Source organism: Prunus persica, chromosome G6, assembly GCF_000346465.2.
Source record: "Prunus persica cultivar Lovell chromosome G6, Prunus_persica_NCBIv2, whole genome shotgun sequence".
In the NCBI taxonomy this organism is placed as follows: Eukaryota; Viridiplantae; Streptophyta; class Magnoliopsida; order Rosales; family Rosaceae; genus Prunus; species Prunus persica.
The window spans coordinates 5,290,516-5,304,574 of NC_034014.1; the positions used below are offsets into that span (position 1 = coordinate 5,290,516).

Below are 14,059 nucleotides of genomic sequence, written 5' to 3' on the forward strand. Positions count from 1 at the left end.
TTGACCTATTTGACAAGTTCATGGATTTATGAGATAAAGAAATTGATCTAATGAGGTTAGATGCAAAGGGACCTTTCCCTATATCTCAAACCAAAAATGTTCCGGTCATAAGATCGTTTAATTGGGCATTGACAAACCACAAAGTTGGTACGCACTCTATCTACTCAAACGTGAGGATGACTAGTCACGATTCATTCGTGGGAGGACATTGAGATAAGTGCATAGGTGCTTGGTAGGGAGTGAGTTCATTGAACGCGATCAAAATAAGGAAACTTGTATGAAAGTTCAACTTGTATGTCAAACAAGATTTATTCGGTTGCAATGACGCAAGGTTAATCCTTAGACATGATGCACCATGGTTGTCTTATGGATGAATAGTCAATCTCTAATTAATTCTTAGACTTGAGACCCATTCCTCCCCCCCTCCCCCATATTTCTTCTCCCTTACCCCTATGACCACCACCGCAAGCCGCCCTCCCTTTTCTCCCTCTCTATCCCCCTATCCTTCTCTCCCATTTGAGCTCCCCACTCATCTCCGTATTTTTGATTACAACAAAAGGGAAAGAGGTGAAGTGGGTGGGCCCTTTGTTTATTAAAATGATTTATTTATTTATTTAATATTTTACTAACCTCTTTGCTTTTTTTTAAAAAAAAAAAATTTATTTTAGAATTAAAAAAGATAATGGGTAGTTGTGTTCTATAAAAATAGGATCCATTATCTAATTTTTCTTTTAATTTTAATTTTTTAAATATGAAAAAGGTGTGAATTTACTATATTATCCTCATTTAATTAATAATTTCAATTCTTAATATTTGCAGTAACCAATGGTATTTTGAATGTTTTACCATTTTCTGCCTTTTGCTATATATATATATATTATTTTAATATATAAAATGGCCAATTTACCTTCATATGTAACAGCAAATTAGATGAATGTTGAGATTAAGACAATAGGAGGGAATTGACAATAAAAATTAATTTGCGTACTTAATTTTCCAAAAAAAAAAAAAGAAAAAGGTTGAGAGTATAAATTAAAAGTAACATACAAGTTCATGGGGTAAATTAAAAGTAACATACAATTAACCCAAAAAGAAAGTTTAAGAAGTTGACTGAGTTTGGTGCTCAATTCCCACACATCACAGACCCTTGATTACAGAGCCCACCACACAACACTGTAACAGTAGATCCAATTGATGCCCAAAATTAGGAGATTCAGGCAAAATAAAAACCCAACAAACCTTCATAATTCCAATCCTATAATCTCTGTCATTTCCATCCAAATATCTCTCTCAGTCAGAGAAACCTGAGAGACTCAGCCAACTCATGATGTGGTGGTACCTTAGCAGAACACCTTCTTCAGCTTCAAATGCCAAACCCAGTGATCAATATTCCACCATTACTTTACACAATTCCATCTTCCCAGTTTCTGATTCTGGCCTTTTCAATGATATTTGCATTGTTGAAATCCCAAACAAACCCCTCATTGATCACAACAAAGACAACAACAAAAGCAGCAGCAAACAAGTAGAGACCTTTCCATGTTCATCATGGGAATGGTTTGCCTATCAATTCTCTCCAACCCAATTCCATTCTGTGGTTGTCCCTCGGGTTCTGTCGCCGGTGTTCAGAATCCAAGTTATTGGGGTCCTGCCTGAACATTTCTTGTGTGCCAAGCTGGTGCAGAGTCCTCATCAGCCTCATGCCACCCTGTGTACCTATTCATGCAGTGAAAATTCGCTTCATGATGTGCCTAAAATGAATTGTGAGGATCGGAACCCGTTCGGTGCTGCCTGTGCCCTTCGTGATGACTGGCTTTATGTTGCAGGAGGCTATAAGGGCAAATCTTCCAGTAAGTACTGCTATAATGTTCATCCAGTTTCCTTCTTTTGTGTATGCCTTGGTCTTGGAAAATATATTAAAATTAGGTTCACGCTCAAATATAACCAATTACCCAATTAGGTTTGCTGATTGGGTACTCAAGCAAACAATTTTCAATTTTAATTTTTAGCCATGGATCACACTAAGAATAAGTAGGTATATCTGCCACATTGATAAAGCTTTTGTAGATGACTGTATACTGAGTTTTTTTAGATGGATTCAAGTGCTTTTGTAACAGATATTTGCAGAAATTTCAGACACAATTTCATATAAATTGGTAACAATCTCCTAACATGGATGCTGATCAACCACTTATGTTTGAGCCCCTTTGGACCACATTTGATGTGTAGTAAGGAGCCACCAGTGAAAATTAGATGACCAAAGACTTCGATTTTGATAAACTGGTCTTTGAGGCTAATAAAAATCATAATCATATTTCTCTGATCATACTTAGATTCTCTCCCAACCACACCACTTACCGTGTGGAACTTGATGTGTGATATGCAGATATTGATCCTTCATCTTACTTGAATTCGGTTGAACGATTGAACCTGAAGACATGGGAATGGCAATCACTGCAAAACATGCAAGAACCGCGAGCATTTGCAGACGGCTTTACTCACAAGGGCAGGTTTTTCGTGGTCGGTGGTAGCGCAACTCTCAAGCACTCGGCTGAAATCTACAACCCCAGCACCAACTCCTGGGTGTGCTTAAAGTCATTTGTGCCCAAGGAGGCAGATGGGTTCACTGCAGCATCACTCAACGGGCGCTTAATGTTACTTACTTGGTCAGATCAGTTAGGTGTGAAGCTGTGGCTTTGGACTGTATTGGTTAATCCAAATTTGATATGCAGGTGCAGATTGATCAGTTTCTTTCCAAACCAAATTGTTGAGAGGCCAAGACTAAAATCACATGGAGCAAAAATGGTTCAAGTTGGGGGAAAGGAGGTGTGGGTTTTGGTGGGAGAGAGTGATAGATTTTGCCTGCAGGTTGATGGATCAAATGCCTTGCCAGTTTTCCCAGCACCAATGTTTAGGCCTGGTGATGGGCATGAAGCTGTGCAAAAGGGTCATATCTATGCCTTTTCTTTCACGGATGGAGTTGGATTAAGTTGGAGAAAAATCCCTGTTTACTCAATTTGAGTTCTATTAGTTTTTCTGGTATTCATTTTCCCCCCAAGTAGATTGTAGAACAATGACTCTATTGCATATTTTCTGCTAATGCATGCAAAACAGAGTTATGCTACAAGGACACAAACTTTGCTGTCTGTAAGTTAAGCCAAACTGCATAACTTTCATCTTTGTCATTCTTGTCCTGTGTTTCCTTCTTTATTAAACAGTTCAGTGCAATAAAATCCCCCTACCTCTTCTTGCATTTTAGGATTCAAATCAGATGATCCTATTTCTCAATCTTTCTGACTTGCTACTACGACAACCAAGGTCGAAAGAGATTTAGAAAAATCAGTTATTCACAACCGTTGATGAAGGACTCCTCGAAAAGTTAAGGATTGGTAATCCTTCTTTAGCAACATTGTAATCATATCCAATTCTAATAATAATACAAGTTGGGTTACGATCTATACCAATGGAAAATTCTGAATCAAAACATTGAAATGAGCAAGTGATGGACAAGCAATTAAAAGTTCAAGCCTTAACCATCTCAATAAGTTAAGATCTCATATGGAGTAACTAATGGACTAAAAGCACATGAATTTTTTTTCTTCTTTGGTTTGGGGATTGAGACTTGCTACTATAGCTAGATAACAAAGTCCTAACCAAAGCTTGTACCTTTGCCCAAAAAATTAAAGAAAAATTGATGGCAAGATTAAAAAATTTGGCTTGCAATGACATTTCGAATATTGACACATTCACATGCACTTGATCCACAGGCACCGCCCATTGAGGTTGGATGGAGCTTCCGATGGCATTTTGGTAAAACTGCCCATTACTGAAAAAGATCATAAATACAAAGACCAATCTCATCCCAAATTGTCACCTAGTGTTACAGTCACGCATACGTACAAACAGAGAGAGAGAGAGAGAGAGATTGAGAAAGAGAGAGAGAGAGAGAGTGTGAGTGTGTAGGTGGTGAAAGAAGAAGAAGAAGAAGATGCCAAGAAGCAGTTTCTCAGGGATGATATCAGGGCCAAGGGTTGACGTGATAATCGACTTGGGGAACCCCTTGCTCAACCATACCGTCGATGGCTTCTTGAAGATCGGAACCGTACGTGTTTTTTTTTTTTGTAATTTTTTATTTATCCTTAACATTTTTGTTTCTTTTCGTAATTTATTTATGTATTTTGCTTCTGGGTTTTGATCTTTGGGATCAATGCTTCAGTTCAGAACTTGAAAGGCGTCGTTTTGTTTTTCTGGTTTTGTTCAGGTCGCTGCTACAAGAGCTGCTGCAGAGGATGCTTACTCGATGGTCAAGAAAGGTATTTTTTTATTGTCATTATTGCCAGTCCAACTGTTTGGTTCCCGAGAAACACCGAGGAAAATGAGAGAGAGGAAAAGCTTTAATCTTGAGTCTCTTATGAAAAATCACTCTTATTATGTGTCGGTTTCTTGACTCATTTGGTTAAAGTGTTCATCATTTCCTGTTTTAGTCTGATGGTGTTGATGGTGTAATCGTTGTTGAATAAGATTTTTTTTTTTTTTTGGGTGACATTACTGATAATTTCAAGTGATGTTTACAGGGAGCATTTCCACTCACGATGCTGAGCACACTGTGAGTAAATACTAACCAGGACCCTCCCTTGTTTAATCCACTGGTTTACAATTTTGTTACTTGTATGATCTAAGAGGTAACTAGTAGCTACTTTTTTTAATTTCAGCGTCTTCAGTTTTTTTCTCATTTGGTTTTATTTAGTTGATCTATTGCTTCTCGGAGGTCTTACTCTTACTGTGCTAATTTGTTAAAAGAGGTGTGTTGTTTATCAGTACACGTCAGAAAAAATCCGGATATTATACAATTTCCTAATCCTGCTAATTGGAAATGCTGTTTGTGCAGTTGAAGAAGATGTGTAAAGAAGGTGCATATTGGGGTAAGTAGAGTCATATGTCACTGAAAGTTAGATGTATCATGTATGTATGCATAAGATTATGTAAATCTTCTGGGAAAATGTTTCCACTTCCTTACTTTTGAACTTGGTGAACCGCATCAACAATTTCTTCTATTACACTGACAGGAACTGTAGCCGGAGTGTATGTGGGAGCAGAGTATGGTTTAGAAAGGGTCCGTGGCACCAGAGACTGGGTATGTCTGTTCTAGTTCTAGATAGCTAGTTCTATTATACCTGAGCTTTTAGGAAAGAGCTAAAGAATGTGGTTCTTGGTTGAAAAGTTAGAACTCTTATGTTCCTCAGATACCTTACTTGGCCATAATTGTGCTACTCATTCATTTTGAGTTTGCGCATGTAGCTTCTGATATATATTTTGTTTCAGATATCTCCACTTACTAATTTATCAAACTCTAACTTCTATGTTCCTCAGATCCTCCCGTTGCCTTGCTTTTTGTAATTGTTCATTTTAAGTATGCACAGGTAGCTTATGAAATTATATTTAGGAGATTGCATGGTATTTTTCTTGTGAAAGAAGCTCACGTTAAATCTTTGCAGTCTTTTTTTCTCCTTTTGATTTTAATCCCATATGCATACCAATTTCAACCACTAATTCATCCCAGGACAAAATTCTAATCATTGAGACATGACCTAAGAACTATCAAAGAGTTCTTGTTTCAGACTTGACTGTCAGTTTTTCAAAAAGCTTCAATCATGCCATTTCAAGTTCATGTTTATTTAATAAAGAAAATTTTCGGACTTCAACTAATACTGCTGCCTCTGCTCATTCTTTTTCTTTTGATTTCTTGCAGAAGAATGCCATGATGGGGGGTGCTTTGACAGGGGCTCTAGTATCTGCAGCCACCAATAAGGGCAAGGATAAAGTTATTGTGGATGCAATTACAGGAGGTGCCATTGCAACCGCTGTGGAATTCATCAACTATCTCACCTGAACATGGAAGTATTAAATATTCTAACCGATCTCTCTGCAGATCCAGAAGAACTATGTAGTAGGTTTCTTGTGTCTTTTTTCTCATGAAGTTGTTGCATTGTAAAACGAATGTTCAAGTGTTCTTCAACTAAACTACTGAAGGTTGATACAATGGATTATGAATCCCATCTTCAAATATTATCATTCTCGAGCAATATGTTAGATGCGAACTGATATTGGTGCAGGGAAAATTATACGTTTATCGTTGTTCGGGGTCAATGCATCCTTTTTTCACTTGATAAAGTGAATTTATAATCTGGATGCGAATCCTTCAAGAACTGTGTATGCAACAGCCTACACTGGTTGATTGCATATTAATTGATTATTTGGCGGTGTGAACTTCGATTTACAATTTGATGTTGTACAAAAATGGCCAAAAGATTCGTTCAGCAGTCAACATTTATATAATGATGAAAACTGAGAGATCAAACCTCCTCGAAAATGCATAGCTGATGAAAAAACATTGAATTTTGGGGTAATCATTTTATTTTCCAGTTGATATGTCAACCATAAGGATCGTGAGAGTAGATGAGTGCCTAAAAGCAATTCTCAGAGTAAACTGCAATCTGTCTCCCGATCCCTATCAGTGGTATCATCTCTCTCTCTCTCTCTCTCTCTCTCATTACGTGACTAAATATTGTTCTCAGCATGTGACTAAATGTTGTGTGAGAAATAGACACATGCTCACGTGATGATAAAGATAGACACATGCTAGTATACTGGTTGCACCTTTGTTGAATTCACTGAAGGAAGGACTGAGCATTGGCAGCACTTACAATGAATTGAGTTGTAAAGGCTAGTCACAAATGGGTCCATTACGCATAAGAAAAGCAACTATATTACATTACATTCAACGAGCAACTTATGCATTATCTTCCATTTACAACATTGATAAACATTTTGTGTAAGAGGAATCAACGGTTCAATATTAATTTATTAAATGTATCAGACCACCTTACAAGTTACAACTATATTACAACTCAGAATCAGGTTCGAAACTGCTCCTCAAGTTTCATCAGACTATAGGTTTCGGCATCTGGCCTTGCGCCTCCTAGAATCATCCTCTTCAAAAGATTCGAATCATAAATTTTGGCCTTCACATAAGCCTTAATTAAAGTGTTGTATACAAAAGTATGTCTTGCATACTTGGCTTTAGTAAGTTCTTCAAACAACTTCTCAACGTTCCCTACATCACCATTCTCAGCGAAAGCCTCAATTATTGAATGAGTGGTCTCCAACCATGGGGTAGAATTCCTGACACCATTGCTCATTGTCGAACTCATCCCCATCTCTAGAGTCTTAATGGCTTCCTCTACCAATCCTGCTTTTAAGCAACCCAAAGCAAGATGGCGAAAGGTTATGGCATTTGGTTTGCACCCATCCGCCTTTATTTCCCTGAAAAGCTTAGACGCTTTATCGATAAGCCCATGCTTGCAATACACAGATATCATAGAATTGAACTGCTCAGTAGTTTTCAACCCTTTTTCTGCCTTCATCTCTAACCAAAGTTCTTCAGCTCGGCTCAGTTGGCTGATTCTACCAAATGCTTCAATTGCCATCACATAACTTTTAGACCGAACATGGGGGAGTTCCTTCACTAAACCCCAAGTTCTCTCTAACTCCTTCTCCTTCCCTAAATAACCATACAACATAATTAGAACATCAAGTGTTGACCAGTTACTACCTGTAACTGACTTCTCTAAGGCTTCAACATACGCTTCAGCTGCGGTATACAACCTTGCCACTGCATGTGCAGTAGCTACGATGCAGTGAGATATTTCATTCGGCTCAACTTTTGCTCGCTTCATATCGGAGTATACCTTCATCAATCCTTCAATATTGTGTTCGTTGGCTTCTATTTTCATGAGAATGTTGAATGTGGAGGCATGTAGAACCACTTTATCAGCCCTCATTTGTGCAAGGATTTTTACAATCAACTTTTTACGCCTTGAAGAGGAATGGAGAATAATGAGTCGATTAAATACCAAGTGTGAAATGGGATGACCCAATTCCCTCATTTTCTTCATACACTCAAGTGGAAGCCTTATTGCACCCTTATCCAAGCAAGCAATCACAAGATTGTTGTAAAGCAGCTCATTTTGAAACTCAAGAGGAACGCGTGTAAAGAGTTCTTTACCTTGAGATATCCCATGAAACTTGGTTGTAAATTCCAACAGATAAGAGTAGTCTAGTTCCTTTGGCCTGTAGGGCCTTTCTCTGATCACCCATTCCATTACCTATCAAAAGCAATAGCTTTAGCTTTAAAATCCATCAACCCTCCACCAAATTGGTTCAAATTTCAAAAGGGTAGTAAGATTGGTGGTCCTGCTTGAGGTATGGCTAGTGGGAATTGGGCTGCTAGTCATCAGAATGTAATTTTGCAGGATCAATATTACCACTAAATTAAAGTTTATCACACATGGAATGGAATCTTAAAAAGCAACACCTCCTTATTTATCCCAGAAAAGAAAAACAGCAAGACCTCCCTTTACCCGAGGCTAATTTCTTTGGCTATCTACAGGAGCTTATATAATATTCTCATTGTAATTTGAGAACCCAGAAACAACATAAAACGCAATGCTCAAAGTTTTACCCAAAAAAGTTCACATTTTTCTTTTCCTCAATTTTCTCAGCAACCAAAAGGCAGGCAACTAAACAAAGACAACCAGTTAAATCTACCTATTATCAAAATGAAAGCAGAGAGAGAGAGAGAGAGAGAGAGAGAGAGAGAGATACCTCAAGAGCGCGTTTATTCAACTTGAGCTTCCTAAGACGGTTAATGGCGTGAAAGATGTCACCTCTATGAATGGGAAATCCATCACCCATCCAGCTCTGGAAAGCAGACCCAACTGGTTCTCCATTTGGCAGCTTCTCAATCCTATAAGATAAGCAGGACCTGGGTTCTTCTCGTTTTGACTCAGAGACTTTCCCGGTAAAATCATTTGGTGTTTGGGTGCAAAGAAAAAATTTGAAGCTAGACGAGATTTTATTGGCAGAAAAATATGGGACATAAACTGTTTGAGGTTTTGCCTGAACGAACCTGCGCTGTATCACAAGGTACAGCGTTTGCATGCTTTACTCGGAAGCAGCAAACACTGAAAGCAATTTGCATCCGGTGGCTGCTAAGTGCTAAAATTCACCCATTTACTTAAGCCCAAAATCTGAAAATTCAAGCCAAGGCCCTACCTAGAAGCCCAAATTAACTAACTCAAGCTTATAAATCTCTAATTTTCTAAATGCACCCTAAAATCTGATAAGGAACAACATTGATAAGATTTTAGATTTTTCGTTTTGGGTGCTGGCTATACTAAAAAAAAATTGTGTGAAACATGAATAATATTGTTTTGCAATCATAGACGGTTACATAAAAAAAAGATCACACGTGACATTATAATTGTTCATTTCACACAATTGTTTCTTGGATATACTATAATGGACTTATCATAATGGACAAATATTTTATACACCAGTAATTAACCAGTGGTTCACTTCAAATACACAAGTAAATGGCTCTTTAACTAATCAATTATATGTGAAGACTTTGAATCCAATTCCAGTCACATCGGAAGAATTTTTTTGAAAAAAGATATGGATCATGACCAGTACTTATGCTGGTGTCATGCAGACAGCTGTATAGTTTGTGTCTTCTAAATTAATGGCTCAAACCAAAAGTCAATAAGAGCTCTCAGTTCATCTTCAGCACAATTTGATCTCTCATTTCCAACCCCAAGCATGCATAAGATACATATGCCTCAAAATCAAATCCAGAAGAAAGCAGACCAAGAAACACATATATAATTAAGAAAGATGTAACATACAGATGTAGCCACAACCTACAAAGCAAATCATAAACCCTAGCTAGCTAGCTAGGAGATCATGGATTTGCAGATCAAATGGCAATCTTATTTTACAGTAAGCACTAAAACCCAACTTGGAAATTTAACTTTAACACTCCTTTTCTTATTTATAGAGATCATGGCCGCTTTTCTTGGCCTTGTCTCAGCTTTGATCATTTGTGGCAGCCACATGAGCTGCAGCTGCAGTTTGCTCCACACTTGCAGTCATTCTCTGCTCCATAGCTCATCTCAGAACCCTCATAGTACCTGCAATCATATCATGAAATTAAAACAGAGTTCATGCGCATGGAAAATTTGATGAGAGTTTTTTTTTAGAACTTACATCTTCACAGGTGCAACCCCAGCAATGATGGTCTCAGTAGAAGTGGTCTCTGAGTAACTCAAGTCAGGGTAGGCACAACTACACATATATATACATATGAGAAAAGAAAATTAGGCAAAACGAAAAAACAAATCAAATAATTCCTAAATGTTCTAGAGAATGATAACATGTATGGTTAGAGGAATAGAAGAGTTACTTGCAGCTACTGCCGCAGGAGCAGTTTGAGCCACAGCTGCAATTACCGTTGCCGCAAGACATTTTTGTTAAAAGATTTGGTGAATGAAAAGGAGAAGGTTGTTATAATGCTTGGTAATTGAATTCACACAGAGTCTGGGATGAGTTTTCTTGTGAGGCCTTGGCAGCTCTTTATAGGGAGTTGAAGGTTGAACTGGGGGAGATCCACCGTACACGTGGAGCAATCCTGGACAGCTATATATCTAGTAGAATTAATAAAGTTTTCTGTCCAACTGGGAAAGAAAAGAACCCACCTCTCCAATTGAATTGATTGATATCCATCCACCTTCTTTTTTGTGCTAAAATTATATACTTTCATTTCGTGACGAAAGAATACAGGGGGAGGGGAGACGGTCTATCAGGGGTAACGCTTCCTGTGATCGCTTTTGCCGAAGTAAGATGAGAAAAATTTGGCTCTTTAAAATTGAGGAGTTATCTTTTAAAATTAATGTGGTTTGGACACTGTTAAATTCTCTCACTTTGTTTTTTATTTTTGGTGGGAAAGTTTGTCAATTTTGCTAGAATTTGACAATTGTCAAACTCACATAATTTTAGGGGCTTTACAATATAAGGAAAAATAAGAGGGCACGAAGATAAAATGATTCAGTGCCTCTAAATAAAAACAAGTTGTTCCAGTTATTATGACTATGTTATTCTCCGGCGGTGACATTGAGACAATGAGACTAGTGCATCTTTTTTGTTAAAATGATTGGTCTTTAATGGAATTTTTTATTTACTTGGGTGCACTTAACATAAATATAAAAAAATTTACTAAAAAAAACATAAAATAAAATGAAGCAACGAAAGAAGGACAGTCTGCCCAACAGTTAACAATTCAAGTTTCTAGGACTTTAAAATCATTTTCTCCGAAACCTTATGTGCACTTGTGTTCTTTTTCTAAATAATATGTTTCTTTCATAGCTTTATTTAATTGTGTTTGTAATATAATTCTTAAATACTAAACTTTCAACTCTGGAGATATCCTTTTCAAAACTTAAATACAGTACTGCCAATGTTGGGATCTTATTTCGTGTCATTCATGTCCACCACTCAAATTTGTGATCTTATTTGTGGAGGAGTTGCTCCTTTTTAGTAGTCAAATGGGTTTTTCATTTTTCCATTCCCACTTTATGCTTAAAATTGATAACAGTCCAATCTTTCCATCAAAAAGTTCCTCGGTAGAAAAAAAAAGAAAAAAGAAAAAAGGTACCAAGTGGTTGTTTTTTATTATATATGTAAGACTTATTTAGAAAAACTTATTTAGATGATGCTAGTAAGTGCAAATTAAATGCCTTAAGTCAACAACTAACCCCAATGTTATGACAGAGTGGTTATTTTCTGTGGTTAAATTTCTAAGAGAAATTTTCTAGGTTTTGCTTGATCATATGACAAATATCTTTTGGGTTTTTCCATTGCGTACGTATGGGTGGTTGAAGACTTGAAATCCGATTCCAGTCACATCCAGAAAAAAAAAAATATATGGATCATCATGACCAGTACTTGTGCTGGTGTCATGCATACTTCCATTTCCATATAGTCTTTGAAAACCCCAAACAAAGACGCATCAAAGTCAAATCCATAAGAAACCAGAACAACAAACACATATACTTCAGAAAGATCTAACATACAAAGGTAGCCACAAGCCACAAAGCAAATCACAAACCCTAGCTAGGTAGCTAGGAGAGATCATGGATTTGCAGATCAAATGGCAATCTTATTATTTTACAGTAAGCACTAAAACCCAACTTTCATATTCAACTTTTACAGTCTTTTCTTATTTATAGAAACCACCATCACAGCTTTTACTTGACCTCGTCTAGCTTTGATCATTTGTTGCAGCTGCATGAGCTGCAGCTGCAGCTTGAGCCACACTTGCAGTCATTCTCTGCTCCATAGCTCATCTCAGAACCCTCATAGTACCTGCAATTATAATACAAATCTATTTAATTTATTTAATTTTAACCTATTTTTAGCATATATGTCTTGAAATTAAGGACTCATTTGGGAGTGATTCTTCATAGGTCAATAATCAGTTTTATAAAGAATCACTTCTCCAAATAATCACTTTAAGTAATTTTATGGAGAAGTACATGGGAGGTGATTCTCGGGATAAATTCTTATGAGAGGTGTTTCTCCCGAGAATCACTCTCAAACAAGCCAAAACAGAGTTAATTAATGTGCATGAAAAATTTGATGAGAGTTTATTCCTAGAATTACTTACATCTTCACAGGTGCAACCCCAGCAATGATGGTCTGAGTAGAAGTGGTCTCTGAGTATTCAAGGTCAGGGTATTTTTTTCCACATCTACGCATATATCATAAGACAAAAGAATATTAGGCAAAAAAAAAAAAAAAATTAATTCCTAATTAAAAATATTAGGGGAATAGAACAGTTACTTGCAGTCACTGCCGCAGGAGCAGTTTGAGCCACAGCTGCAAGACATTTTTGTTCAAAAGTTGGTGAAGGAGAAGGAGATGATTGTTATACTGCCTAGGGAATTGGATTCACTCAAAAGTCTAGGATGAGTTTTCTTGTGAGGACCTTAAGCTGTCATTTATAGAGCAGTTGAAGGTTGAAGTGGTAGACATCCACCGTACACGTGGATCAATCCTGGACGTCTAGATATCGAGGTAGAATGAATCAAGGTTTAAACAGATTACTTGCACCGGCCAACAAGGCAACAACGCAAATACTCCAATGGAGATCCATCCACCTTGTCTTTTCTGTGTTGATTTTGGGCTATTTAGCCCATGGAACCTTTTTTTTTTCAAAAACTTTAAAACTAAATTAATACCCTAGCCTAGGCATATCTTATCAACTAACCCCACTAGACTGACTTTTCCTCTCTCTCTCTATCTCATCATTAAAATAAAAATGAAGAGGCCTCATCATCTCCGCTCTGTCCTGGAATTATCAACCCGATGGAAGTCGTCCAAGTCAAGCCCACCTTTTAGACTATGTCGCAAATTGGCAATCACTATGAACTGAAGTATCTAATCTAATCCAGTTTACCACCTGCAGTTCTTTACTCTTTTTAGAATGTATTTGCGTGAGAACATCATATTTCCTGAAACCTTCTTGACAAAGGTGATGTTTATGCGAATCAGTTGTATTGTATATGTAAAAGTCAGAAACTGGAATTTTTGGATGCTCTCTCTCTCTCTCTCTCTCTCTCTCTCTCTCTCTCTCTCTCATGATGGCAAAATAGGAATTGAAATTGACTTTGGTGTTCTTGCTTGTATGAATTATTAATTAGGGATATTGATAAATTGATTAGTTGTTGACATGTTAATTGAAGATGTGATAAATGCCTAGTTTCTTATTTACAATTGATGACATTTTCTGTATTTTGATAAGTATGTTTTTATCTACATGTACTAGCGTTTTGTTGGGTAAGGCTCATTATGTCCCCAGTGTATTTTTTTGTCATTAATAAAATTCACTTATACCGTTAAGTTTTCAATAGGTTCAAACTTGAGACCTCTGATATGCAAATCAATACTATTTTCTACTGTACTAGACCTAATACTCTAAAACTTAAATAGAGTATCAATGTTGAAAACAGAAGTTTAGGATCTAATTTCTTATCACTCATGTGCACCACCCAAATGAATTCCCTCAACTACTGGACTAGACCTAATACTCTAAAACTTAAATAGAGTATCAATGTTGAAAATGGAAGTTTGGGATCTAATTCTTATCATTCATGTGCACCAC

General features: G+C 37.0%; 5 protein-coding genes across 5 annotated transcripts; 2 read left to right on the forward strand and 3 right to left on the reverse strand.

Moving 5' to 3' along the window:
- LOC109949471 lies at positions 868 to 3,261 on the forward strand. The gene is made up of 2 exons (XM_020565117.1): positions 868 to 1,850; positions 2,387 to 3,261. Exons 1-2 carry the CDS (start codon positions 1,325 to 1,327, stop codon positions 3,019 to 3,021), a joined length of 1,161 nt encoding a protein of 386 aa, XP_020420706.1. The 5' UTR covers positions 868 to 1,324; the 3' UTR covers positions 3,022 to 3,261.
- On the forward strand, positions 3,875 to 6,083 carry LOC18774408 (outer envelope pore protein 16, chloroplastic). Its single transcript, XM_007206043.2, has 6 exons — positions 3,875 to 4,102; positions 4,262 to 4,313; positions 4,575 to 4,606; positions 4,889 to 4,922; positions 5,067 to 5,134; positions 5,750 to 6,083. The coding sequence occupies exons 1-6, from the start codon at positions 3,989 to 3,991 to the stop codon at positions 5,888 to 5,890; spliced, it is 441 nt and encodes a 146-aa protein (XP_007206105.1). The 5' UTR covers positions 3,875 to 3,988; the 3' UTR covers positions 5,891 to 6,083.
- On the reverse strand, positions 6,751 to 9,566 carry LOC18773025 (pentatricopeptide repeat-containing protein At1g07590, mitochondrial). Its single transcript, XM_007206760.2, has 2 exons — positions 8,665 to 9,566; positions 6,751 to 8,165 (listed from the first exon to the last, which is right to left on the reverse strand). The coding sequence occupies exons 1-2, from the start codon at positions 8,998 to 9,000 to the stop codon at positions 6,915 to 6,917; spliced, it is 1,587 nt and encodes a 528-aa protein (XP_007206822.1). The 5' UTR covers positions 9,001 to 9,566; the 3' UTR covers positions 6,751 to 6,914.
- On the reverse strand, positions 9,694 to 10,457 carry LOC18773737 (metallothionein-like protein type 2). The gene is made up of 3 exons (XM_007205004.2): positions 10,304 to 10,457; positions 10,108 to 10,185; positions 9,694 to 10,031 (listed from the first exon to the last, which is right to left on the reverse strand). The coding sequence occupies exons 1-3, from the start codon at positions 10,363 to 10,365 to the stop codon at positions 9,938 to 9,940; spliced, it is 234 nt and encodes a 77-aa protein (XP_007205066.1). The 5' UTR covers positions 10,366 to 10,457; the 3' UTR covers positions 9,694 to 9,937.
- LOC18772066 (metallothionein-like protein type 2) lies at positions 11,900 to 12,879 on the reverse strand. The gene is made up of 3 exons (XM_007205013.2): positions 12,739 to 12,879; positions 12,563 to 12,646; positions 11,900 to 12,261 (listed from the first exon to the last, which is right to left on the reverse strand). The coding sequence occupies exons 1-3, from the start codon at positions 12,783 to 12,785 to the stop codon at positions 12,168 to 12,170; spliced, it is 225 nt and encodes a 74-aa protein (XP_007205075.1). The 5' UTR covers positions 12,786 to 12,879; the 3' UTR covers positions 11,900 to 12,167.

Bases quoted from the DNA above. Each gene is read 5' to 3' on its own strand.
- LOC18773025 (XM_007206760.2), bottom strand. From the start codon at position 9,000: ATGCAAACGCTGTACCTTGTGATACAGCGCAGGTTCGTTCAGGCAAAA. The intron at 8,166-8,664 runs GTATCTCTCTCT...TGCTTTTGATAG, and splicing joins TGAATAAACGCGCTCTTGAG to GTAATGGAATGGGTGATCAG.
- LOC18773737 (XM_007205004.2), bottom strand. From the start codon at position 10,365: ATGTCTTGCGGCAACGGTAATTGCAGCTGTGGCTCAAACTGCTCCTGC. The intron at 10,186-10,303 runs GTAACTCTTCTA...ATATATGTGTAG, and splicing joins TCCTGCGGCAGTAGCTGCAA to TTGTGCCTACCCTGACTTGA. The intron at 10,032-10,107 runs GTAAGTTCTAAA...ATATGATTGCAG, and splicing joins GGGGTTGCACCTGTGAAGAT to GTACTATGAGGGTTCTGAGA.
- LOC109949471 (XM_020565117.1), top strand. From the start codon at position 1,325: ATGATGTGGTGGTACCTTAGCAGAACACCTTCTTCAGCTTCAAATGCC. The intron at 1,851-2,386 runs GTAAGTACTGCT...TGTGATATGCAG, and splicing joins CTATAAGGGCAAATCTTCCA to ATATTGATCCTTCATCTTAC.
- LOC18774408 (XM_007206043.2), top strand. From the start codon at position 3,989: ATGCCAAGAAGCAGTTTCTCAGGGATGATATCAGGGCCAAGGGTTGAC. The intron at 4,314-4,574 runs GTATTTTTTTAT...TGATGTTTACAG, and splicing joins TTACTCGATGGTCAAGAAAG to GGAGCATTTCCACTCACGAT. The intron at 4,923-5,066 runs GTAAGTAGAGTC...TTACACTGACAG, and splicing joins TAAAGAAGGTGCATATTGGG to GAACTGTAGCCGGAGTGTAT.
- LOC18772066 (XM_007205013.2), bottom strand. From the start codon at position 12,785: ATGTCTTGCAGCTGTGGCTCAAACTGCTCCTGCGGCAGTGACTGCAA. The intron at 12,647-12,738 runs GTAACTGTTCTA...ATATATGCGTAG, and splicing joins TCCTGCGGCAGTGACTGCAA to ATGTGGAAAAAAATACCCTG. The intron at 12,262-12,562 runs GTAAGTAATTCT...TTATAATTGCAG, and splicing joins GGGGTTGCACCTGTGAAGAT to GTACTATGAGGGTTCTGAGA.